The following is a 27,419-nucleotide window of genomic DNA, read 5'->3' on the forward strand; positions in this document are numbered from 1 at the left end:
CTTCCTAATTTCTTTTCACACCATTGCCACCCATAACACTGGGAATGGAAGATGGCATCCTGGTGTGATGGAGCACCCACCCTTTTCCCACAGTTCTGCACCCCCAACCCCACCCAAGTGGCTATGCTGTACACTCTCCATTTGGATCTTGAGCACTAATTTCCTAGCAATAGTTAGCTAATCTTTTTCACTCATAATCAAAGACAGGGATCTTATGCAACCAGCCAGGGATTTTACTTTCATTCCCCATTGGTGTACATCTCCAAAGAAAAGCACTAGGTTTACAGATGAGGGAGGAAGGGAAAGTTAAGAGACTTTTCAGAAGCCACATCAACTCTCCATCACTGATTCACTGTAGTCTTGACAAGTTCATTTGACGTCTCACTATGTTCATTTCATCAATGGCAGAACCATTAATATTTATCGACAGTCCACTAGGTGCCTGAAATTATCCTAGGCACTGATTTCCTCTTGAAAAGCAGAGGAAGTGTCTGTGATGCACCCACAGCAGTGGGTGAAGATTAATTAATGTAAATAAGTAATTGTCTGAATAATGCAGAGCACTCAGACACCTTGCAAATGGATACTATGTAAACGTTACATGGGATGAGTAATAACAGCTAAGGGTTGATGGACAAATTTCCAGCAAATTTAGTCTCTGTCAATCAGGGAACGAAAGTAAGTATTTACTTGATAGTTCATAATTGATGCGTTTGTTTTTCTGACCGCCGAGGCGGGAGAGAGAGACAGAGAAGTGAGCAGCCTGAGCAGCAAGCTCTTGAGCCTGCAAGCTGACATCAAGAATCTACACAATGTCTGCAAGAGACAGGGGAAGGCCTTGCAGGAGAATCAGCTTTGTGCGGAGGACGTGATGATGAACAGCAGCCACGTAAGAAATTCAGCACCTGCTTCCCACCTCTGCCCCTTGGGCAGAAACAGTAATAGAAAGTTCTTTCACTGTCATTCCAGAGCATTTATTGAGCAAGCAATGAGAGAGAATTAAACACACACACACACACACACACACACACACACACACACACACACACGAAAACACTATCCCTGCTCTCAAGATTTTTCAGTCTAGCCATCTCCAAGTTCATCTACATCTGAGCCTCTGTCTTTTCCTTATCTGCCCCTTCATACTTCAATTTGTAGCACCTGAGATCCATTGCCCTGAAAAGACAAGATCATAGTTATATAAAGAGAGTAGCATCTCCTAATGGATTTTAGAGATACATTTCTAAGTCAACCATGAAAGTAACAACCATCCCACCTGCTCTGAGGTGTCACATCCCATCAGTGCAGCAGGAGCTCTTTATTGCCACACCTGAGGCTCTCTGTCTACAAGCTTTTCTTCTGGATGCAGGAACCCAATCACAGGACAAGCTGAAGTGCAGAAGAGCTAATGCCCCTAGAAGCAGCCCTCAACCAAAGACCGATGGGGAAGTGATTGATTAACCTATCTCCCTTGCACTATCTCCCTTGAGATAACTCCAGGCATGCTCTTTCCTCTGTCCCAGAGCTCCTCAGTGGGACCCAGCGCCCCTCAGTGGGACCCAGCGCCAGTTGCCCAAAGCAGCAACTAGGTTGGTACCTAGTTTCACGGCTTCCTTCCCTGCTGTGCTCACTGCCCCACTCCCGTACCTAAGTTTCCTAAGGTCACCTCCCACATAAACTTCTACTTGGCACTTGGTTCCTTGTCATAGGACTTGCTTCCAGAGGTGCACAAGCCAAGACACTCAGGAACACTTGTCCTGCGCATGTGTGAACAGGAGGACTTTCTGGCATCATCATCTTCCTTGAGATTGTGATTTTGAACTAATACCCAAAGCCTTGGTACATCATCAGCTGAGGCAACTTCATTTCACCCAGAGGTTGTCTCTGTAGCGCTGAGCTCTTTGTACCAGTCTCTAAATTTATCCATACAAGCTGGGCAGCCAGCTGAAAGACGTTTTCCCACGGCTCTCTAAACACTTCGGGTTTCTAAGAACTTTCAGTCTTCATATCCACTTAGGGACTTGAGTTTTTGGCAAACATAAGGCAGGTACTGGTTGCACAGGCCTGTTGCCAGACCTCCAACTTAGTCCTCTTAGCTGCTGTGTAAGCAACCACCGTCATCTTCAATGTTTGCAGTCAAGGATCTGGTCTCTCTAAATTGTGTCTGTAAGAGTTCTCCGAGGACTTACCACCTCCCCAGAGAAACCAGAAATTGTTCCTCTACGATGCCCTAAAAATGCTACCAACAAAGCAGTTCTTCCTTACCTTACCAAGTACTGTTGTCCCTCCCCCAGGAACTCACAAACACAGAAAAATCCACTGGTTTTCCTAAATAGATCCCAGGAAGAATATTATCATAATTTACTTCTTTCTAAACATTAACATTTTAAGATATTTTCACCATTGCTGTTGCAAGTTTATTTATTCCTCCAGTCAGGGAAAGCCATGTGGCTTATAAATGTACCTGGCAACTTGGAAGGAGAAAGGTATTAAGTTGCATTTTATTATTCTAATTGCCCAGAAGAAGGTCTAACAGCTTGAAACAAGCTTTAAAATGGGCTCTTTCCCCTCCCCCAGCACTTACTGCAGAATTTAAATTGCAGACTACGCATACAAATACACAATTAGATGTAGACTTACACTCATCCACTCAGAAAAATCCCTTCAAGATCTGCCTTCTACAAGGAAATGTAATATGAGAACAAAGGGGAAACCCAAGACTTTCTGAAATTTTGACTATTATCTAATAAGGAGCTGGAGAAATATGCAAGAGGTCATAGTTCAGGAACCACAGTTATGTAAAGAAATGTAAATATTACATCAGATGTAATGTGTAACTAAAGGAGTGGCAGGCACGCTGTGGGTGAGCTTGTAAATGGAGAATACATTATGCTCCAAAACCCAAGAACAGAGAGAAGTGGGACTAAGGTAAAGCAATGAGGTGCCTCAGAGGCAAAGTGTACGGGGCACTCCCTCTTTAGTGCCAGCCCTCCCCTTGCTTGACACTGAGACTGAAAGCCTCCTTAAAATGTATACATCACTTGCCTCACTCTTGTCCTGACCCTGCCCAGGAATCAAAAGTGCCTCCATCAAAGTGAAAGGAGAAAAGAACAACAGAGATATTATAATAAAAGGATGATCAAACCAGAAAAAGAGCAGTATCCTGGGCTCTTTTAGCAAACACCCCGATATTCAGTAGAGCTCGGATTGTCAGTCTCTTGGAAGTGTATGGAGGACATTATTTTTCGCATAAAACTGTAAGAAATTTGATTTCTGCATATAAAAGTAATTAGTTGAACATGTAAAGATTAATATGAACTCTTTATGGAAATTATCACATGAAGATATCACTTTGAATCATTGGGAGTGGAAAAAACCTTCAGTGAAACTGCTAAATGTAATGTGGGATCTAGGATTGGATCCTGGAACAGAAAAAAAAAAAAAATTAGTCGAAAACCTGATAAGATCAAAATATAAGTATGTAGTTTAGGTAATAGCAATCTACCAATGTTAATTTCCTAGTTGGACAAATGTACTATGATTATGCAAAATGTTAACATTAGGGGAAGATAGGTGAAGAGTATATGAGAACATTCTGTATTACTTCGGCAAATTTTCCGTAAATCTAAAATTATTCCAAAATAAAGAGGTGGGTTTTTTTAAATTAATCTGTGGTAAACAGAGATCACTATGAGAAGAATGTCTAAACCATGAAGATGTGTCCAAAAGAAATGCATGTCCACTTAAACACACAGTCCTACACTCTACCAATACAAGAAAGTACAAGAAATGCAATTTGTAGGAGATGTAAGAAGTAACAGGTAAAACTATCTACTGATATAAGGCTAAACTGAGGGAATATCCAACTTCACACTTCAAAGATAGGGAAAGAAGTTCATGACAATGACTGGGAAAAGATGGGACTTTTTGCTCTTAAATGAAGAAAAAGAAAAATCATCAGGGATCCAGTTATCAGAGCAATGCCAACCTGAGACAGAAGAGAGCACAAACTAGAAGAGAGAATAAAATGGTTAAAAAGTATTTTGAAAAGCTGGCTGTAGGCAAAGCAGCAGGGCCTGATGACATACTTCGAAGAGTACTTAAGGAACTGGCAGGTGTTATTACATAGCTGCTAGCGATTATTTTTGAGAACTCAAGAGGATAAGGAAAGTCCCTGTAGACTGAAAAAGGGTAAGTGAAGTGCTCATCTTTTTAAAAAGGGAAAAAGGACAATCCCGGTAATTATAGACCTGTCAGCTTAACTTCAATATCTGGGAAAATACAGAACTTAACATCAATCAATTAGCATCTACTTGAAAAGCACAAAGTGTTGGGTGGAAACCAATGTGACTTTTCAAAAGCCGAATCATGCTAGGCCAATTAATTTCCTTTTGTGGTCAAGTGGCCACAGAGGCAAGGAGGGAGCAATAGCTATAATCTCTTTGACCATAAGTAGGCTAAAAAGTATTCTAAATGTGGGCACAGTTTCCTACAGGTGGCCAAGTCATCTATCTTTAAAGACAGCCGAGGCCTGGATAGATATCTGAAAAACGCTGGTGGACCAGATGGCCTCTAGAATCATGTCCAACACTGGATGGTCATTTTAAGAATTAATCTTACTTCCAGAAGATTACTTCCAACTTGCTCATTTTTTCCAGATCTCAGTTTAAAGGTCAAAGAAGAGTCTAATAAAATACCTATGTCTTCACTGTAAAGAAAATTTTAAAAAAGACAAAGAAGCAGTAGGAAATGCATTGATGCCTTTGTGACACTGCTCTTTGATACAAATATAAGTGAAATGCAGGCTTAATCCATAGCATGTCATTTTCTATTCATCTAGAATTAAGAAAATAACCTTTTGAATACTTAAGGATAAATAAGTAGAAATTTAATAGGTCTCAAATAAGTCTAGGCATTTCTCCAAGTCGTTGAAATATGATTCCTGTAAACCCATAGGTATCTATAGTGTGCAAATGTTTAAAATCCTCATCCAAGGCTAGTTTCTCGGCAGGTATGAGCAGTTCTTGGATCTTTATAACCAGACAAATTAGGTCAGGTGCTACCTTTGCCCTGTACTGATAGATCTGAGCGAGCTCTTATCATCTGGTTGGTGTATCATGTTACCTCAAACCAAAATTAAACCCAGGAGGTTCAACATGACCTCTGAGGAATAGAAATTATTAACAGTTTGCCTGTATCACTGCCAGATTGCTAGGCTTTATACTAGGAAAAGACATTCTTTACCCACAGGAAGCTTTAAAGTCAAAGAATAATTATGAACGCACCTAAGTATAGATGATGTACTTGGAGGGGAAGCCCTAAGGAAAGAGGTTTGGCTTCGTTTAAAAGAAGAGAACTTCTCTCATTCTTTGGAGTAATGAATAGGAAGTGGGGACATAGAAATACAGGGAAGCAAAGAAAGAGTACACAATGAGGAAACCAGTTAGTCGTCAACTGGCTCATGCATTCCTGCAGTGGAAAGGCAGATCCAAATCCACAGTTACACACAAGCACTAGAAGGACCAGGAATCCAGCTGTGTTATTTTATAGAGTCACCTTCAACAAAGCCCAGATAAACAGGATTGGGGCAAAATTTGATAAGGATTTTGATGAGTATTTGCTTCCCTAAAACAAGCCCTTCTGAAATAACCGTACAGATATTCACTCCTTTGCTTTAGTTCTATCCATATTCAGTATTTATTCATGACCCTGTCTTTTTCCAAGTAGCTCCCCACCCCTCAGTTTACCTGTGTAGACAGAGGACTTGGGTTCTTGAGACCCTCCCCCATACATGTTGTGTGCATGCACGCACACACGCACACACACACACACCACTCCCAAGTCCCTTCTTTCTGAACCTCATTCACAGATGAGCTATGAGAATAGCAACATTCTTATCTTGGAAAGAATGAAAACGCTTAGCTAAAAACACTTATTATAAATGTTGGCAATTATAGCTACACAGAGTAAATATAAAACTCAGCTTTGTCTGGCTCAGGAAAGAAGTCTCATCAACTTCCCTCTGGCCACATACACCAGATATTCAGCCCAAGAGTTCAGCTTGCCTTTGCCTGGGCTTTCTTTTGCCTGGTAACCACAGTGGTCCATTTTGTCCGTCTTCTCATTCAGGTTGAACTGGCACAGTCAGCTGTTGTCTTTCTAGCCCTGAACTGGGCTGAGCCTCCCTTACCTTATCTGTGCTGCCCCACCCAATCTCACTAGCGAAAATTTTCTCTCCTATCATTCCCAGCTCTTACAGAATTATCTCATTAAAACTCCATCTCTCCAGTTACTCAGACCAAAACCATGGAGTCATCCTCCCTTGGATGACCATTATCTCCCACCATCCCACATCTAGTGCTGAAGCAAATCCTATAGGGTCTACTTTCAAATATAGATCTAAAATCCATCCACTTCTCCCAGCTTCCACCTTGGTCCATGCCGCCATCCCTTCTCGCCTGGCTTCCTGCACAGCCTCCTTGCCAGTCTCCCTGCTTCTGTCTTTGGCTTCCTGCAGTTCATTTTCAATAGAACAGCCAGTGTGTTCTTTGTATCATTTAAAGGAGATCCTGTCTCTCCTCTGCTCAGTACCCTCCAGTGGCCTTTCATCTCCCTGAAAGGGAAAGTTAGTTTTTAGGAAGGCCTATGTGGTCCTAAAGGACTATACCTCCCGTTCCTGTCTCACCTCACCTGGTGCTACTCTTCCCTTCACTCTCTGCTCCAACTGGAACAAAGTGGCCGCTCAAACACCCCCAGATGCCTCCCGCCTCCAGGCCTTAGCACTTGCTGGTCCCTCTCGCTGGAGTGTTCCTGCTGTAGATTCCCACCAGGCTGCTTCCCTGCCTCCTCCAAGTCTTGACTCAAATGTCACCTTCTCAATGGGGTCCTCCATGAAAACACTTAATTCAAAACTATAACTGCCTCCATCCTGGCGTTCCTCATCTGCCTCCCCTGCTTTACCTTACTCCAGAGCTCTTTTTCCTTTTAGTCTACTACACAGTTTACTTATTTGATTTGCTACCTCTTTCCCCCCATTCCCTCGGTCTCTCTCTCCTCCTACTCATCCCACCACCACCCCACCCCCCATAGATGCACACTTCATGGAGGCAGGGATTCTGTTTTATGCACTGTGTATCCCTATTACCTAGAAGAAGGCTTGGCACATAGTAGGTAAACCATAATATTTGTTGAACAAATTAATTAAATGAAAATATCATATCCACAGAACGGCTACTATGTTAATGTCCATAGCAGCATTATTCACAATAGCCAGAAACTGAAACAATCCAAACATCCATCAACTGGTGGACAGATAAACAAAATAGGGTGTATTCATACTGTTAGCAGTGAAAATGAACAGAATACTGATTCTCACCATAGCCTGGACGAACCTCGAAAAGCATTATGCTAAGTGAAAGAAGCCAGACACAAAAGATGACATATTGTACAATTCCATTTATATGAAATGTCTAGAAAGGGAAAATCTGTAGAGGCATAAAGCAGATTAGTGGTTGCCTGGAGCTGGGGTAGGAATGGGAGTGACAAATGGGCATGAGGGAATTTTCTGAGGTGATGGAAATGTTCTAAAACTGGATTGTAATAATGGTTGCACAACTCTATAAATTTGCTACAAATCACTAAGTTGTACACTTAGAACAGTTGAATTTTATGATAGATAAAGAATACCTCAATAAAACTGTTAAAAAAAAAAGTCAATTTTTAAAAAGTTTGGAAGTACTCGCTTAATGAAGCCAAGGCCACAAGCTCAAATTCTTGGGAGCCAACAAGATTGCTTATTCTCTATTTTATCTCCTCCTTTCGTTCAATACCTGGCTGTGCATGAATCTAATCTAGGCCCTATAGGAGTAGACATGGCCTCTGCCCTTCGGGAGTTTATAATCGAATTAAAAGATAAGACACACAGAGATCATTTCAATGCAAGGTGGGAGGTGAAATGCCACATTAAAGACATGTAAAGTCTGGTATTGGTGCAAAGACAGCTTTGCAGGGAAAATAGGAAGGAGAGCAGGATTTGGACAGAGTTTTAAAGTATGAATAGGAGGATAATAAGCAGAGATGGGAGCTAAGGAATGCCTACAGGCCACCCTCTTCATCTGCCTCTCTCTTATACGTCACCAGGAATGATGGGCAAGAAAATATAGAAGCAACAGTGCAAAGACCTCAATTGTACTAGAATAAACAACTCAGGGATGTGTCCTATCAGCAAAATACCTGATACAATGTACGTCCTCAACCTATGTGTTTTGAATGAATAAATGAAAATGTAGGATGGGTCTAGCAGCATTTCAAACTGGCCAGGAGATCTCTCTCTCTCTCTCTCTCTCTCTCTCTCTCTCACACACACACACACACACACACACACACTTTCTCTCTCTCTCTCAGCATCTGCAAGGTCACATCTTCTGTCAGGAGGAGACAAAGTCAATACCCAAATGTGCCTGAACAATATCTCTGCCTCCTGTTTCCCAGCATTCCGGAAAGCTGTTTTGCCAAGAGTTTCTCCTTTTATCTGGGCATTTTTAATAATCAAGTTTAGTCCAAGAACTATAACCAGAAATCCATTTCCCTTCCAGGTCAATTGTATTATCTTAATATGTGAAGACAAAACATAAGCATATTATCACGTTTATCTTCATACTATTCTCTAGGTCCTTTATGTGTATGTTTTTTCTTCTGACCTAAATAATGAGTGGTAAATCTAAATAGTAGAAAGGAACTATGATTTTTTCCTTCTTTTAAATCCTTCCTACAGAGTGAAAATACAAAGTGACGTTTCCTTGTGAAATAGAGTAAAATGTTGAAGAAGTGCTCTGGAGATGAAAAGATAAAAGGATGGATAGATGGATGTGAATGGTTGAACAAATGAAAAAAACTGAAGACTGAATGCATGCTTAGTGACAATCTAAAGCTGTATATTCTATCTCAATTGCAGAATAAGAAGCAAGCATTAGCATTCGAGAAGTCACACATGGAATTTGAACCTAGTAAACAGTGTCATCTGAGACAACTCCAGCAACTCAAGAAAAAGTTGCTGGCCCTTCAGCAAGAACTGGAGTTCCGCACAGAAGAGTTACAGACCTCTTACTGTTCCCTCCTGCAGTATCAGTCCGTCCTGGAGAAGCAGACTTCCGACCTGGTTATTCTCCACCATCACTGCAAAATGAAAGAAGATGAGGTATAGACAGAGTAATTATGAAGATGTCCCATATGCCCAGTGTACCTACAGAAATCAGGCCAAGCCTAATAGAAAGCAAACATTAGACTTAACAGAGGAGAGCTTCACAACATCTTGAGCAGGTGTTACTAACTTTCCCTCTTTAATTCTTGATTTTTTTTGGAAGCTGGATGGAGGGAAGTAAACAGAATGTCATAATTGGGTGAGAGATCCAGTATTGATGCATGTCGGGTATGTGGTACATGTGTACATGTGTGTGGTGTGTGTGTAGGTTCATTACCTCCGTTTATTACCACTGCAATTTAAATGCAAACGACGCTGGGTCTCTGCGGGTTGTGAAAGAGATGTAAGTTCCTTTAAATCAACCAATTTTAGAAAAATCAGATTTTGATAATATATAAATTCCTGGCACTTGCACAGTTGATAAGATAATCAGATGTTGAGTCTGAGTCAATCACTGAGAGTACCAGATCAGTCATTTTCTTCAGACTGGAAATTTTAGATCAAACAGACTTACCGTAAGTACATTCTGGACATTCATTTCCATTCATGTCCCAGCGTAGTATTTTTTAAATCAGAGAGTATCATCCTTGTGGAATCCCAAGTAAATTCCAAAGACCAGTGCTACAGAACCACAATCAGCTGGACAATGGTAGCAGTAGCAGTCGTAAAACCATCGGTTCTAAGAAATGGGATGGGCAGCCTCCTCTGGCATTTTCTTCCTCTGCCTTTAAAGATAAAATTCCAAGGACTCTCTTGAATGATGTCATTACTTAAGAGCTAACTCCAGGGGCTTTATGAGGGGACTTAAAAACATGTAATTTTTTTAAGGAAATATTATGACCAATAGGAATTTGCTGAAAAGGATTGGGAGGGAAAGGAACAAAGGTTATCCCACAAAATATAATCCGGGACAAAGCCTGTGAACATAACTCATGGTTTAATAAAGCTAATGAAAGGATTGTATTAAAACTGGCAGGTTCATCATAATTTAGACAAGTCCAGCCTGGATAAAGTGACTCTGAATTAGCTGGGATTCTATTTGGCTCCATAAAACAGAAAACCCCAAAGTAATAGTGTCTCAAATAAGATAGTTTATTTCTATGACATATAAAAGAAGGTCAGAGAGAGGTGGTCTAGGACTTTTAAGGTAACTGCATCTGTTATCACGTACCTAGGGTCCTATCTTTCAGCTCCACCATCATCAGCTCCAAGCTTCCACTTTTTGGTCACCTAAGAGGCTACTGGAGCTCCAACCATCACATCTTTGTTCCAAATAATCAGGATCAGGGTGGGAAGTGGGGTGGGGAGAGAAAGGCACACTTCTCCTTTTTAAGGACAATTTCCAGAAGCCCCACGCAACACTTTCACTTACATACCATTGGCCAGCATTAGTTACATGGCTACAGCTATTTCTTAGGAAGGCAAAGTAATGAAGTGTTTTAGTGAGGTGCACTACTGTCCCAAATAAAGTCAAGGTTCTATTACAAGGAGGAGGGAAAGAATTGTTGTGTGATTTGGCAAGTAGCCATCACTGACACAGAACCCAAACTGGGAAAGCACTGGAAAAATTACTTTAGGCATTCTGCCAAGTTCCTCCCAATACTTTGTTACACAGAAGCATCAAACTTCAATCTATGGTTGGGTTTTCCAACAGCAGACCCTAAGACAAGTTAATCAAAAGGTGATCCCAGGAAGCATGGTGAGAGAGTAGGAAGTGAATCAAACAAGGGCAGGAAACCCATAAGGAAAATCATTATTAAGATGATCACTGCTGTGGGAAACTGGGGTTCAATCCCTCTGGAAAACTCTGGGAGATAGTGTAGAACACACCTCAGAGTGATCCCAGCCAACCACCCCAATCGTTGGTTGAGGGCTGCACCTGCGGGTATGAACACCCTAGTACTTGTCACCTGCCTTGTCTTTCTCCTCTGCTTGAGTGGACTCCTGGGGCCAGAGCATCCCTCAGGCAAAGAACTGAAGATGCTTGTGGTTGGAATGTGTTTAGCACTCAGAGGAATGGTGAGTGCCAAGGGGACATGAGCAGGCCTCACTGACAGCTTCTGTTATAAACATTTGAATATAAAATATTCCTTTCCTATTTTCCTTACCAAATAAACACTTCAAACTAAAAGACCTTTTCCTGAGACAAATCTCTAATGGCAGGCAGCAAATATATTAGCTTAGACCAATGGAATGTGTTCTATCTGAATTCTGCTGAACTGTTTGAACCCACATGAAGCCTTCTTTGATGACCCTCCTGCTCTTAACTCCTTCAATATATATAATTCAAGCCATACAATTGAGCACACTCAACAGTTGCTTATTAATTTTAAATCGTATCTCCCCAAAATTATAAGGAGCCTATGTTGAATAGACATATATATCCCTAAGCACCAAAGATATGGCTCGTGAGCACTCAATAAATATCTGTCCTTTGGCTGACTAATTAATTGATTAGGAAGAAAAGGAATCTAAAGAAAGATGGTGCAAAACCCAGAGGAACTTCAGATCACTTCCCCCACTACCTCTAGGGAACTTTGCTGACATGGACCTGTGTGCATGAGGGGCTCCGCATTGTCTAAATTAGACCTCTGGAGAACACCTAGGAAAGAAAGAATACTGGCATTTCAGGCCCTTAAAAAATGGAGCTATACAAATTCATTCCTATTAATCAACTAACAAGGCTTTATCAAGTTCTTAACTACATTACAAGCAGAATGGGAACTAGAAATGGTCCCTGCCTGTAAGAAGCTTACCACCTAAACAGGACAGTCTTTCTTTTTTTTTTTTTCAAATTTCTAATCATTAACATTCTGATTTTATATATGATAGCTTTTAGATCTGTGCTGGGCCTACGCTTTGCATTTGGGTTTCTAGTGAAGATATGACTCCTCTGCATAGGGTCTTATAGCCATATCCTTTCCCCATTAGATGTTTCCATGGGTTCAATGTGGTTTCATTCCTACACCAACAGGTGATTCTCTATGAGGAAGAAATGGGAAATCATAATGAGGACACAGGGGAAAAGCTCCATCTGGCACAGGAGCAACTCGCCTTAGCTGGGGACAAGATCATCTCCCTAGAAAGGAGCTTAAACCTCTACAGGGATAAATACCAGACTTCCCTGAGCAACATCGAGTTACTGGAGTGCCAAGTGAAGATGTTGGAGGGGGAGCTCAGCGGGATCGTCGGTCAGGTAGGACTTAAACCACTCAGGCCAGGAGCTCCCAGGTGATTCTGTAACAGCCCCAGCCTCTCTGCCAAAAACCCAAACTTTCAACGAGTGTCATTCCGTCCCTTGAATTTTGTAGACCTCAGCTTTGAACTTCCAGCCTTCACATCTCCTATAAGATTGCTCCTGAGGAATTTTAAGTCTCCTTAATTAATATAAGGTGCTACCAGTTTACACTTTAACCAACAATAATTTTCCAGCACTCCCATGATATGTTTTCAGTCTTTATGTCTTTATGTTGTGCTAAACTGATGGATGGAGCAGGGGTGGGGACAGGTTTTCTCATTACAATTTTCATTTCCTTTAGTTCTAATAGTTGTGAGATGGATTCCTCAGGAAGCTTACTCTGAGAAAGATTGGCATACAGGACATTTTTAGAGAGCTCCTGGCATCACACCTGTGAAAGGAAGTGGAGGGAAGCAGGATTGGGCGGAGGAAGAAGTTGAGCTATGATAGTCCCAGCAAAGGCCTCAGCCAACTCCATAAGGAGCTCTGGGGCTGGAAGGACCTTTAGAGCAAGTCTAAATTAGGGCCTTTATACCTCCATGTTGATCAGTGATTAGATGGGAGCTGTCCCTAAGGAGAGGCATGACCTTGGGCAAAAGTTTTCTTCAGCTCAGGCTGTCCCCAAAAACGGCTGACAGCTGAGGGCTATCTTAGAGCAGCACTCCTAGCAGCTGGGGGAGTAAGTCCTTCGGTGCTGAAGGGGGTCTGGGAGGCACATCACAGCGCCCACCTTGTGAATGAAGTACTGAGTTCACCATTGTATTGGTCCTGTGGATTTCTGTTTTATGAGTTAGTTGTTTAAACCCTTAACCTATTTTTTGTTGGTTGTTAGTATTTTTTATTTTGACTTATAGGCAGTTCATAATATACTACAGGTGATAATGCTTCATTGTATAAGTTACAAATATTTTCTCCTAGTTTGTAAATTTTCCATTTTACCTTATGAATGGTATTTTTCAACATACAGAAATTTTTAACTTTTCCAGAGTTAAATCTCTCAGTCCTCCTTTTTAAAGTCTAGGTTTTATTCTTGTTTAGGAAGGCCTTCACTACCCCCAAGATTGCAAAGGTTTATCTTATATTTTCTTTTAGCACTTTTATGATTTTGTATTTTTATGTTTTTATCTTTAGTCCACCTGGAAAATACACACACACACACACACATACATTCATGTTTCCTATATACATAATGAGAAAAGGCTATAATTTTATATTCATCAAAATGGATCTCCAGGTGTCCCATTTCCACTTTCAGAACACCCCATCCTGTCCCCATTGAGTCGAAGCACCAACTCAGTATATGTACTGATTCCCTTTTTGGATCTTCTGTTCTTTTGATCTACTTGCCAGCTCCTGCACCAAGATCAGTTTTTCATACTGACTTTAACTGGGAGTATGTTTTGATAGCTCTTTTTAGAGCAGGTCCTCCTACACTGTTCCTTACTTTCAAATATTTCTTGGCCATTTTTGTACATCTTTTCTTGGTGAACTTTAGATTCATGTTGACTTACTTTCAAATTATTTATTTATTTGGAGGGAATTAGCATACCTTATGAAACATGACAGGCTTCTACTTTTATTCAAGTTTTCTTATGTGTCCTTTCAGTAAGATTATACCCTTTTCTTTATAGAGCTCACATATCTCCTGCTAAGTTTATTCCTAGACATATTACAGTTGTTACTGGTTTTATGAATAAGATCTTTTGTACCTTTAATTTTATTAATTGTTAGTGATGTAGAGAAAAACTCTTTTCCTGCCACTTTATTGAGCTCTGTTATCAGATCTTTAGTCAACTGTCTTGGATTTTTTAAATTATTTTCCTTTTTGGCATTTATACAGTCTATTTTCCATCTTACCACATTGACCAGGACCTTTTGAACAGTGTAAAATCAAGGCATCCTTGTCTTGTTCCTCATTTTTAAAAAATGTTTCTAATATTTCACTATTAAGTATAATGTCTGTTCTTGGCTTCTTGTTAATATCCTTTTTTAAGTTGAATATGTGACTATCTGTATGTAGCTTGTCAAGAATTTTTATCAGGAATAAATATTGAATTTTATCAGATGATTTTGTTAGCATCTATCAAGGTAACCATAGGGGGTTTTTTCTTTAATGAAGTGCATTACATTAATAGATTTTCATTAATAGTCAATTCTTACGTTCCTGGAATAAATCCTACTTAATACATATTATTATAATATATATCATTATATTATAATAAACTGCTTTACTTAATTTGCTATACTAAGTTATAATAAACGGCTATTCTAAATTTATTAACATTTAATTTTTTACATCTATTTTCAGAAATGAGATTAGTTTGATGGCTTGAATTTTTGTGTTCTCATCTCATATTGGTGTCTGGATTATGCTACCCTACTATAAATGAATTTGAGAGCTTTTCATCTTTTCTATAATCTCTCAAGCTGTTTATATAACATACAAAATGTTTATTTCTTTAAGATCACAAATAAAGCCAACTTTTGCTCACTACTCAGTAGTATACTCCACCTCTTCTGCATTCTTGGACTTTACCTTTTGCTGTAATAATTCCTTGTTAATTCTTCCGTAAACAATAGTGAATCGTAACATTTCTCAAAATTTCTGTCTGAACAAGGTTTATTTTGCCATCATTCTTGAATGCTAGTTTGACTGCGTATACAAACTCACTAAAGAACCTTCCTTTAAGTCTTCGAAAATATTGCTGCGTTGTCTATTACCGTGCAGTATTAAAGAGGAATCGTTAAGATTTCAATCTGTTTCTCATTTTTTTTGTAAGTCACTTGTTCTGTCTCTTTGAACTCTGGAGGTTTTTAGGCTCATTTGGTGGGGGTGGGGGTGGGAATTAGGTTTATTGATTTTATTTTTTAGAGGAGCTATGGGGGATTGAACCCAGGACTTCATACCTGCTAAGCATGCACTCTGCTACTTGAGCTATACCCGGCACGCCTAGGCTCAGGGTTTTTTTTAATTCATTTTTCATTAAGCCTCTCAACACTTAACTGACCCTTTGAATCTGAAGATCTACATTTTTCTTCAATTCTGGGAATCTTCCTTCCATCACTTTTAAATTAACTCCTATTTTCCTTCTTGTAGTATTAAGAAGATATTGGAACCTGTAGATACCGTCTTCCTGTTTCTTAGCATTTTTATTGTTTTCCATTCCTTTATCCACATATACACTGAATTATTTATACACTCACGGGCAGCTTTCATGCTCAGTGAACATGAGCTATTTCTAACTTTGCCTGAAAAAGCCCAGTTAGGGAGACAGTTTAATGGAGAAAGGATCTACCATCCAAACTAGGACATTTTCCTCTTTTTTTGCCTGTCTGCATCAGTTCACTCACTATTAGTGCAGACCAGTGAACAGGTAGTAACCTTCATGCATGATTTCAGATGATCTAGAGAAAGACATAAAAAAAAAAAAAACCACAGTTCTAGGAAAACAGGCATATTCATGTTGATGAGAGTGTCAATTGGTACATTCTCTTTGAAGGACAATTGTGCAATATCTATCAAAGTTTTAAATCAATCCTAGCATTCCTACTTCTACAAATTTAATCTACACATATACTAGAATAGGTACTTAAAATTTGATGTGCAAAAATAATCATTTCAGCTTTGTTTTAGAAAAAACTTGGAAACAACATATATTCCCATCAGTAGGAGACTGGATAAACACATTTAAAAGTAATTTAAAAGAGCCAGATAGAAACACACGGATGAATTTCTAAGACATCTTGTTGAGTGAGAAAAAAAATTATGTTTTAAAAAAACAAAATAATATATTGTACAATATTCATTTTTCTAGAAGGATATGCACAAACTGTCATCTCTGGAGAATGCAGTGAGTATGAGATTAGAGGTAGTGGTCAAAGAGAAATTTAGACTTGCCTGTAATGTTACATGTTTTAGAAAGATAATATATATATATATATGTATTACTTGTGTAATTTGAAATTAATTTTTAAAAAAGAATGATATATCTACAAGTAACAATTGGAAAATATCCTAAACAAATTGCCAAGTGAAAACACGATGTTTAGAATAGTATGCAGAAGACTTTCATTTGTGTAGGGAAAAAAGTGGGGAGTTATATACAGATACATATATGCATGTATAAATATGCATAAATTATCCCCAGAAGGATATACAAAAAATTGATAACACAGACTGTCATGGAAAAGGGGACTTGAATCGTGGAGGGTCAAGATTGAGTTTTCAGTATATTCTTTTGTGAACTGTTTAAACTTTTCACCATGTGTGTGCACTTGTTAAATTTTTTCTTTTGTTAAGGAAGCTCTGATTCACATAAATGAGCATTAACCTTTACAATATAGGTCTAGAGATTTTCCATGTTCACAGCATTCTGAAATTAACTCAAAAATTGTGAACAAAACCAACCTATTATTTTTAAATATCCCAGGAGCCCGAGAACAAGGGTGATCATTCAAAAGTGCGTATATACACTTCTCCTTGCATGATTCAAGAGCATCAGGAGACCCTGAAACGACTATCTGAAGTCTGGCAAAAGGTCTCTGAACAGGATGATCTAATACAGGAACTTCGAAATAAGCTAGCCTGCAGTAATGCTTTGGTAAGTGTCTCCGAGAATATTTTTCCAAGAGACGCAAAATAAAGCTCTGAGGAAAAAGAGGAGGAGAAAAAAGTCGCCTACAGTAATCTCTTTATCAGTATTTCTCGTGTCTCATGCACACCTGCTCCTGCCTTCTGTTCATGTTCTAACTTCTTATTTTCAATGTTTGGGGGTTTTTTTTTTAATTATTTTCAGCAAACAAGAACAAAAGTTTTATGTTTTTCTAATTTTCAAAAACAAACAAACAAACAAACACACATTCACCCAGTCCATAAGAAACTTCCTTAGTTCTTGAACTTCATCCTGTCTTCTGAGAGATTCAGTACATCCTCCCATCACAGACTCCAAAGAAGTTTCTTATGCCTCATAAACTGGACCACACAAAGGTTGAGAAGAGAGTCCAAAATGTAGCCACTGATGGACTCAAGACAAATCGCTGTGTGTGCTTTAATGAACCTTAATATAATATTGAGGACATAATTCCTTCTCCTTACCAGGAAGTGTGTGATGAGTTAGACAATGCTGCTGCAACAAACTTAGGCTGAAAAAAGGAGTACATTGCAAAAAATAGTATTAGTTAAACAAGGTCCTGCTGTATAGCAGAGGGAACTATATTTAATACCTTGTAATAACCTATAATGAAAAGGAATATATATATGTATAACTAAAGAAACACTATGCTGTATACCAGAAATTAACACAACATTGTAAACCGACTATACTTAAAAAAAAAAAAAGTACTAGTAATAATTGCATAGATCATCCAGCATAACTGTCCTGTGCTCGGTTGCAGGTTCTGGAGCGTGAAGAGGCTTTGATAAAATTACAAGCAGACTTTGCTTCCTATACAGCCACCCACCGACATCCCCCTAGCTCCTCAGAAGACTGTGAAGACATCAAAAAGGTAGGAGAACTTTTGCTTATTTGTGCCTGGTGGGATTGGGCCACGTTGGGTTTGATTCTGGGTTTTCCTCCTTTTTTTTTTTTAAGTTTTTATTACTATATTTTATATTCTACTTTATATTTTTGTGACCTTGGTCATTCCTGCCATGAGGATACTATATATAATGTATGACAAGCCCCCAAAGAGTGTGTCTGGCGGCATTAAATTTCAGAACTGAATTTTGGAATTGCAACCATCTCTTAACCCTTACAATGGGTTAAGGTGTCCAATGGTACTCCTAAACAAGACAGAGACTCCTGTTGGCGTGCTAGATTCAAAAGGACCATCCAGCCTTCTAGTTTCCAGCTGGAGTTGAAACGCAACAAATTTAGGGAAGATTATTAATTCAAATTCACTCCTTAAAAAAAAAAAAACTCTTAACGTTTCAAAATTCAAAGCCATCTAAGAAGTCAATTCTAATAATGAATAAGCATTTAAATCTTGTTAACAAATTAAAACATAGTCAGAACTAGGTTAGGTTCCCTTCCAGACAAGGTCTTAACGTCAGTCATGCCTGAACTTGAGGTACAAGGCAAAGCAGGCCAGGCTGATGCTGAAGTAGTGGCAAAGGGGAGTGGCAGAGAGAGTCAGCACATATCAGCTATCTGAGGGATCCGTTAGCCAGGGGGGCAGAGACGCTTCTTTTTCCAGGACTTTCTGATCCCACCAAGTTTGGATAAACTTTGGAGTTTCTCCTTGGACATCTGTCAGTATTTATTTTAAAGGTCAGTTCCATGTTATTCACATGCTGACCTACAGCAACAGCTCACATACTTCATGGTTTTTTAATCTGAAAAATGTCTTTATTTCTCCCTTACTTTTTCATTTTTTATAGTGGTTAAAAATAGGTAACATTAAATTGACCATCTTAATCACTTTTAAGTGTACAGTTGGTTGTATTAAGTATATTTGCACTGTTGTGCAACAAATCTCTAAAACTTTTTCATCTTGCAAAACTGAAACTCTACCCAGTAAACAGAAATTCTTAACACTCCATTGTTTTAAATGGTACAGACTTCCTAAGAAACAGAATCCACTTAACCCCACCATTTTATATATCCTATCCAAAGCGTTCATGTTATGTGAATATTCTGTTAGGACTAGACCCCCACCTCATCACAGTTAGTGCCAGCAGTCCCCTCCTCCCGCAGCTGGCCTGGCACAGAGTAGGCCTTTGAGTCCCTGCAGGGCCCACCCCCTGGTCTTACGGAGATTGCCCTGTGTTTCCCCAGCTGTCTCCCTCTGTCTTCCTGCTGCAGCCTACCCTTCCTGTCAACTCTGAAATCACATAACTATGTCCCTTGATGTCCAGTCAATGAATTACTCCTCCTCGGCCCCACATCCATGTTCTTCTGGTTACAGCCCCTTCCCCTCTTCTTCTGGGCAGAAGCCAAAGTTCTTGCTGAGTGACTGAGAGCCCCACGTGATATGCCTGCCCACAACATCCTCACCTCCTCTCCTCCTACTCTCCCCATCACTCACTCCACTCTAACCACAGGGCCTCCTCCATGTTCTCCACCCAGGGCCTTATCACCAGCTGGTCCCCGCCATCTGCAAAGCTCCTACCTCAACATGGCTCACACCCTAACCTCCAGCAAGTCCCTGCTCAGAGGCCACCTCCTCAGTGAGGCCAACTCATCCATCCTATTTAAACTTGCAACCTCACACCTGCACCCCTACCCCTAGACCTTCATTCCCCTTTTACTATTCTGTTTCTTCTGTAGCACTTAACAATGCTTAATGATTTCTGTGAGTCACTGCTTTATGCTCTTTGTCTGTCTCAGCCCACCAGAAGGTCAGCTCCCTGGCGGCAAGGATTGGGGAGGGTGTGTGTGTGTTGATTACAGCACCCAGGACAGTGCATGGCACACAGTAAGTGCTTCATCAATGACACTGAGTGTAGCAGGGAGGAAGGGGTGGCTCCTTTTGTACACATTCCGTCCCACATGAGCGTGAGAAGTCTGTCATATCTTTTGTTTTTAACTCTAGTTTTCTAAATTGAGATATAATTGACATACCATGACACTCACCACTTAAAGTATACAGTCAGTGGTTTTTAGCACATTCACAAAGCTGGACAACATCACCACTAACTCCAGGACGTTTTCATCACTCTGAGAAGAAATCCGTATCCATGAGTAGTCACTGCCCATCCTCCCTCCCCCAGCCCCGGGCAACCACCACTCTACTGTACATCCCTCCGATTTGCCCGTTCTGGACCCTCAGCACTGGAGAATAGGGGACCCTCCCCCAGGTATTCACCCTGCCCTGCTCTTCTTCCCTCTCCCCAGATACTGAAGCACTTGCAAGAGCAGAAAGACAGCCAGTGCCTGCATGTAGAGGAGTACCAGAACCTCGTGAAGGATTTGCGCATGGAGCTAGAAGCAGTGTCGGAACAGAAGAAGAACATCATGAAGGGTAAAGGGTGGGCCGGTGGGCTGTGGCGGGGGCGCCAGGGAAGCCGGAGCCCTTCCCTGAGCAAGAAGTGCTCTGGCTCATCCCGCCGTAGACATGATGAAGCTGGAGCTGGACCTGCACGGGCTGCGTGAGGAGACTTCCGCCCACTTGGAGAGGAAGGAGAAGGAGGTCACCATCCTGCAACGGCGGCTGCAGGAGCTGCAGATGCAGTTCACTGAGACCCAAAAGCTTAGCTTGAAGAAAGACAAGGTAAGGCAAGGGCCGCCCTGGAAGCGCCCGCAGGGCCGGGGTGGGGCGTGGCCTCGGCGCAGTGGGTCGTGCAGTTCTGCGCCCACCGCGACTGCTTGGGGAGCGCCCACGCGTGTGCAGTGAGGTTGCGGTTCTTCAGGCCCAGAAGCAGTTCTGAGCATTTCCTTGGAACTTCTCATAGCACACAAGTAAATCAATGTCAGGGGCCTTAGTAGAGATGTGAACTCTGTAAGAAAGAGGTTCTTCCCCAGCCCCACAAGGTAGAGAGTTTGGGGCACATTTGCATTGTTCCCTTACGCTCCTGTTTATGCCTGATAGTAGAAAGAAAAGCTATAAAATAATATGTAGCCTTATTAAGAATTACAAGTGAATTTCAGTTTTTTAATTACAAATATCCTATGAACATGCATATCAGGTAGTTTGAAAATATAGTGGAGCTATGTCCTAGAAGATCTGTAGTTTCCAACCTAAATCAAACTCCTAGAAAAGCCTAAGAATGGAACCAAGGGCAGAAAGGCTCTGAAACCAGTGAACGATTTTGTAGTCAGCACTGTTCCAACTCTAAACTTTCATCAGAGCTAGTAGATGTAATCCAATTGATTGACTGGCTAGTCATTCAAACCTCCAGTTTCAAGATCTGGAGGTGATCTACCAGTCAAAAGGGAGGTCTTTGGAGAGATGGCGACAAGAAGCAAGGAGTGTGGATAAGCAGCTCTGAGTCACTCATATATTCATTCAACAAATATTTCTGAGCTCCTATGATATGCCAAGCATATCTTCTAGGCATTAAGAATATAATAAAGCATGCAACTTCCCTACCTTCATGGAGCTTACATTCTAGTCTGTGGAGTCAGACGACAAACAGGTAACAAACCTAATATATAATAAAATGTTCTATACTGATAAATTCCTAGAATATCTTGGTGGCTATTTTACCCAGAGTGGTCAGGGAAGGCCTCTTTGATAAGGAGATATTTGGGCAGAGATTTGAATGAAGTAAGGGGGCCATGCAGGCCAAGGTCTTGAAGAATATTCCAGGCAGAGGCAATATAGCAAGGGCAAGAGCCCTCAGGTGGGAGTCTGCTCAGAGTGTTCCAGGGGACAGCTGAAGCAGGGGTGGGATGGCAAGGGGTGAGACGGGACAGGTAGCCTAGGACCAGATCATGAGCATCCTGGGAGGTCATTGTAAGGACTTTGGCCTTTTCCTAAGTGAGATGCACCCAGTGGAGGGTTGTAACAGAAGCATAACAAGATCTCACTTGGATTTGTAGAAGCCCATTTCTGGCTGCAGCATTGAGAATAGCCTGAGGGGAGGCAGGGAGCCCAGGTGGAGGCTGTTGCAGTATCCTGGCAAGGCAAGAGTAGATGACGGCTGGAGGAGGGCTCAAGACAATCTCTGACTTCGCCCTGCTGCTTCTCAGGTCTTTATCAGCATTAACACTTTGCTTTCCTCAGCTCCTCCAAGAGAAAGACGAAATGCTGCATGAGCTGGAGAAGGAACTGGCACAGGTTCAGAACAGCCTCGTAAAAAAGGAGATGGAGCTAGAGAAACAGCAACGCATGACAAATGAACTGGAAGTCGCCATCCAGGAGGCGAGGCAGGATAAGTGCATGGCGGAGTGTGGGCCGCTGCGAGCTGAGATTAAGAAGCTGAAGGACAGTCTGGAAGATGCCAAACATCAGCAGAAGCTGGCTGGTGAGGCCCCAGCCAGCGCTGTTCCCACACACTTCCAACCCACGGGGCCAGAGCTGCCCCCTCGTCTCTCCAAACAGCCATGTCCCTCTCCCTCTCCACACTCCCACCTCGTCGTGATCTCATTTCATCTCACAGTAGTGGGGACCACCTTGCAAGCTCCTCCTCTCACCCTAACCTCCCCTCCACCCCTTCTCCCCAAAGCCCCTCGCCACAGGGAGGACGGGGCTCTGGACCTGGCTTCTTTGCACCACAGTCCTCCCCACCTTCTCCAGGACCTCTGTCATGCCATTCACTTCTTCCTTCCCTGGTTTTTAACACTCTCTCTCCTTTTTTGGCCTCCAAACACCACCTCTTCTGCGCAGCTTGCAATGTGGGCTGTGTCCTTGCCCCTCTGCGGAAAGTGCTTTCTCACAGGTCACCAATAACTTCTTGCCTTCGGGTTGCTTTTGGGGTGATGAAAATGTCCTGGAATTAGATACTGATGGTTGGACAGCTGTGTGAGTATACCAGAAACCACTGCCCTGTATACTTTAAAAGGATAAATTTTATGTTATGTGAATGATGTATCAATTTGGGAAAAAAAAGATGGTCCAAAGCATGTCTTCCTTCCTCACCCTCCAATAACTGTGTCCATTCTGTTGGCCCCCCACACCTCAAAGGTTGTTTCTTATCTTTGGAGATATAACAGGTCCCTTGTTCTTCCACAGATCTCACCATTGTTTCCTCTTTGCTCTCCTGCCCTGACTATGGTCATCCCTCACTAAGACTCTGCCCTCCCCCTTTCTCCTCCCCCTCTACAATCATTCTTGTTTCGCACCTCTGCTCCCTGTAGCTGCATTTCTCTGCAGGAGACTCCAACGCTGAGAGCCCCAGCCCTGACTTGGCACCAGTTGTCAATCTTGTCCTTAGAGACTAGCTCTACGTGGGCAACCCACCATGCCCACTAGCTCAGTATTCCCAAAGCTGAACCTATTCTCTTCCCTATTAAAAAAAAAATCCTTCTCCTTTCTTCCAGGTGTATAATTATTCCCGTAGTGACACCATCTTTCTTCCAGTATCCCAGGCTGGAAAAAAAAATGGAAAGGAGAGTGATGTTTAAAGTAGAAACGATAATAGAAACTATAGGATGTGAGAGTTTTTGGTGTAGAGAAACTCCAGTAAGCAATTGAGTGTTTTTTCCTTCATATCCAGTGGTGGAGGCAAGGATGTAGGCTAAAAGGACATTGTAAGAAGTCTTTCTCCATTCTAATCCATTCCACTTTTCCTAACGCACTCTTTCCTTTATGCCAGCTGCCTGCTCAAGAACCCACGAAATCACATCTAAGCATTTCTCTCAGGCTCTCAACATCCTCCAAAGCCCACTCTAGTCCGTGTGCTTTCCCAACTCTGTCTTCCACTCTTCCTCCCCACTTTCCTTTCCAATTAAACTGGTCTCTTCCTATCCTCTTCCCACATGCCTTTGCATTCCCTTCACTGTGCATTTACTCTAATACCCCAGCCCTGAGAATTCCCTTCCTCCTCCTCCTTCTAAGGCCCAGTTTAGCTTCTGTTTCTTCATAAGTCCACCTCCCAACCCTGTACTCAACCACGTTGATCTTGCTTCCCGAGTTCACAGTCAGTGTGAGTTTAACACTACCGTGTTCCTATGTGGGATGAACCAGTTATAGCTCCATCACTAGACTCTAAACTCCATGAGAGTCAGGATTTGTCACATAAGAGACACTGAGAAATTTCTACTGATTTGTTTAATTTTAATCAAGAAGGTGTTCATGGCTGGTGGGTAATAGAAGACGGATAATTTAATAGAGCTCCTTAGGAGTGATAATGAAATAGAGAGATGAGGACAGACTTGGAAACTGAAGTAGGTCACAAAATGAAGAAAGAGACTTTTTAACTCGTCTTATTTGAGAATCTGGACCTCACACATACTGCGTTCACACGTGAACATACCCACACCCAGGGTTATCTCCTGCCTTCTGCAGCTCAGCAAGCAGCCCAATATAAAGAAGAGGCCCTTCTGGCAAAGAATAACCTGGAGGATACACAGAGGAAACTGCAAAGCTGCCTTAGCCTGGAGAAGCAGAAGACAGAGACCATCCAGGAACTCCAGAGAGAACTTCAGAAGCTGCAGAAGGATTCTTTGATGGCTGGAGAGGAACTCGCACCCAGCAGGTACCACAGGTTCACCTCCAGGTAGAGGGTCTGTCCCTCATGAGCCAGTCAGGACACTGTGGGCACCTGCCCAGGAGTAGGGTAGCAAGCCCACAGTCCACTGACACAGACCTGAAGTCCATCCTCCTGCTATGCCATTTTGCTTTAGGAAACGGATAGAAGAGCTGACATCAGAACTCTATGAGGCCTTGAGGAAGGTTGAAAACTCAGAAAAGGAAAAGAAGCAGCTTCAGAAGACAGTGGCTGAGCAGGATATAAAACTGAATGACCTACTAGATCGTATAAATCTCATTCAACACCAGGTACAGAGGGCAAGTAGGCCACCAGCTTAAACATGTGCTCTGTTTAAGATTAAATGCATTGGTGTTTATTTGGGAATATGCTGCCACAAATCCATTGCAAACTAATTGTCCAGAACTTGTGTTAGAATGCTAAGCCAGCCAGTTAGCTCCAGTTCCCACAACCAATAATAAGCATTTTCAAGGGCTAAACTTAAAAATAGTCAAAAGAGTGGGGAGGGTGTAGCTCAGTGGTAGAGTACATGCATAGCATGCATGAGGTCCTGGGTTCAATTCCCAGTACCTCTGTTAAAAAGCAAATAAATAAATAAACCTAATTACCTCCCCCCACCAAAAAAAAAAAAAAAAAAAAAAAAAAAAACAGTCAAAGGACAATGTTGGTTTTTCTGGGGGAACTCAAAATCTATACTTCTCAGTCAATTTAAAGGCTTTGATTTCTGAATTATTGTTTTTGTGCTTTTCTAAAACGTTTTTATACTTTATTCAGAGAGGTTTTTGTTAGAGGTTTTTTTGTTTTGGGTTTTTTGTTTGTTTGTTTGTTTTTGTTTTTGTTTTTGTTTGGTTGTGGGGAGGTAATTAAGTTTATTTATACATTTATTTTTTAAGTGTTATTTTTTAAACCCCCTATTCATAGAGGTTTTTGTATGGAAAGATTTGGTGAATAAGTGGGAACTGGATATAAAATAAATTGCTGTATCTAATTGAACAAATAAAAAATGTTACTGAACATAACAGGAAACTTTTTGTGATATATGCTAAATAATCAAGGCATTGTCCTCATATTTATTTCAGCCATTCCCTGTGCACAGTTGTCTGGTTTGGTTTTGGGTTTGGGTTTTTTTTTTTCCCAAAAAATATAGTGTCTAAGACTGTCTTTCAGCCCAGTGTTTATTTTCTCAGAACAGGGAACAAGCTGCCTCCAAAATCAATCTAGAAGAACAGCTTCAGGAGATAACCAGGTTGCTGGAGGAGAAACGGGAGCAGCTGAAAAAGAGCAAAGAACAGGAGGTTTTACTGGAGCAAGAGCTTGAGACATTTCAACAGGAAGAGAAAAAGAAAGAAAAGATGGTGAGGAAAATCTGGAAAGACTCAGGGTCATGAATCTAGGGCCAGACAAGAGCCCTGCCGGCCCTGGAGGGATATGGAGGCCAGAAGCCGTGGGTGCTCAGACCTCAGGGGAGAAGGGAGGGAAGGTGAGAAAGACAAGTGAGGAGGAGAGAGAAGGCCTGAGATACACAGGGTGCAGAATGCAGCTGTGCGTGAGGGTGGGAGGAGGGGCTCCAGCCGGAGCCTGAGGTCACACCTCCACTCTGGGCTTTATTCCTTAATGGGGGAGCAGTCAAAGGAGAATCTGAGAAAGCTGGAGGAGGAAAATGAGAATCTCAAATCACAGTTAAATCAATGTTCTACACACCTGGATTCCGCTCTCAGCAAACAAACCACCACCCAGCAAATCAACCAAGAGCTAAATAATAAGGTAAGTAGACAGAAACCCCAGTGAGGTGAGAAATTTGAACCCTGTGACCCATGACCTGAAACTGGCACCTAGTTCTCCTCCCCCACAGAAATGCAGCTAACTGCCCAGCCCATGTGCATCCAGGGCACCCGAGGCTCCACTTCCCTCCTGAAGTGGGATACGCTTTCAGCACCCACTTGCTGGCTAAGAAATATTTCTTCCACATGTGAAAGGTCTTATTTAGTATCTGGTTGAGCCGCAAACCATCTGGGCTTTGGCATCAAGTCTTCCAGAGTTGCATTTAGACCAGAGTTGAGTGAGCCCATTGTTTGGGGCAATTTGCTAGGGAACACTTCCAAAAGTAGTCCCAAAGCACAAAAATGGGATGGAAGGGGATGCGGTTATTTTTCATTATACAAGTAAAGACAACAGAAAGAAGTATATGTGCTCAAATTCAGGCATAATTTACTGACCATCTACTTAAGTCCTTTGCATGCCTTCCATCTACTTTACTCCCAATAAGATACTATGAGCCTCAGTTTACAAAGGAAAGAAAGGCTGAGGCTGAGAGTAACTCATCAGTAAGTGATAGGATGGAGTGGGAGTTGAACCTGGATCATCTGGCCCTCACATCTAACCTCTTTTCCCTTCATCATGAATGGGAATACTTTCCCCAGCTGAATCCATTCCACTGTTCTGGGCAAGAAACAAATACAGCATCTTGATAGGTGGTCCCTTGAATTATAAATGAGAGACCAAGCAGCTCTTATTCCTTCATAATAAAAAAAAAAAAAAGATTATCTTAAAATACTATGACTATTCTTATGTAAGAATAGCACTACCCAACAGAACTTTCTGCAATGATGAAAAAATTCTAAATTAGCTGCCTAATACTATATGCATTAGCCACACGTGGCTATTGAGTGCTTGAAATATGGCCTAGTATGGCTGAGGAACTGAATTTATAATTTTAATATTAACTAATTTTAGTTTTATTTAAATATTAATTGTCTCATGTGGCTAGTAGCTGCCACATTAAACAACAGAGGTCAGAGGCACTGATGTTTCGGAGTTTTGTCCCCCAGAGATATAAATCTCTCCTTTAGAGTGATCCAGAGTTGAGGTCTGAATTACTCAATCTCCAAGGA

General features: G+C 41.4%; 1 protein-coding gene across 1 annotated transcript in view; it reads left to right on the forward strand.

Moving 5' to 3' along the window:
- The window catches only part of PMFBP1 (polyamine modulated factor 1 binding protein 1), a 243,370-nt gene that overhangs the window by 194,777 nt on the left and 21,174 nt on the right, over positions 1 to 27,419 (forward strand). Inside the window, exons 14-25 of the mRNA XM_014558373.2 lie at positions 734 to 889; positions 8,954 to 9,196; positions 12,174 to 12,395; positions 16,868 to 17,038; positions 17,832 to 17,942; positions 20,273 to 20,399; positions 20,491 to 20,648; positions 22,104 to 22,344; positions 24,327 to 24,516; positions 24,665 to 24,818; positions 25,716 to 25,883; positions 26,155 to 26,292. Of these exons, the coding sequence (XP_014413859.2) occupies positions 734 to 889; positions 8,954 to 9,196; positions 12,174 to 12,395; positions 16,868 to 17,038; positions 17,832 to 17,942; positions 20,273 to 20,399; positions 20,491 to 20,648; positions 22,104 to 22,344; positions 24,327 to 24,516; positions 24,665 to 24,818; positions 25,716 to 25,883; positions 26,155 to 26,292 (2,079 nt within the window). The remainder of the gene's footprint in view (positions 1 to 733; positions 890 to 8,953; positions 9,197 to 12,173; positions 12,396 to 16,867; positions 17,039 to 17,831; positions 17,943 to 20,272; positions 20,400 to 20,490; positions 20,649 to 22,103; positions 22,345 to 24,326; positions 24,517 to 24,664; positions 24,819 to 25,715; positions 25,884 to 26,154; positions 26,293 to 27,419) is intronic.

The sequence above is a fragment of the Camelus ferus genome, chromosome 9 (assembly GCF_009834535.1).
Source record: "Camelus ferus isolate YT-003-E chromosome 9, BCGSAC_Cfer_1.0, whole genome shotgun sequence".
In the NCBI taxonomy this organism is placed as follows: domain Eukaryota; kingdom Metazoa; phylum Chordata; class Mammalia; order Artiodactyla; family Camelidae; genus Camelus; species Camelus ferus.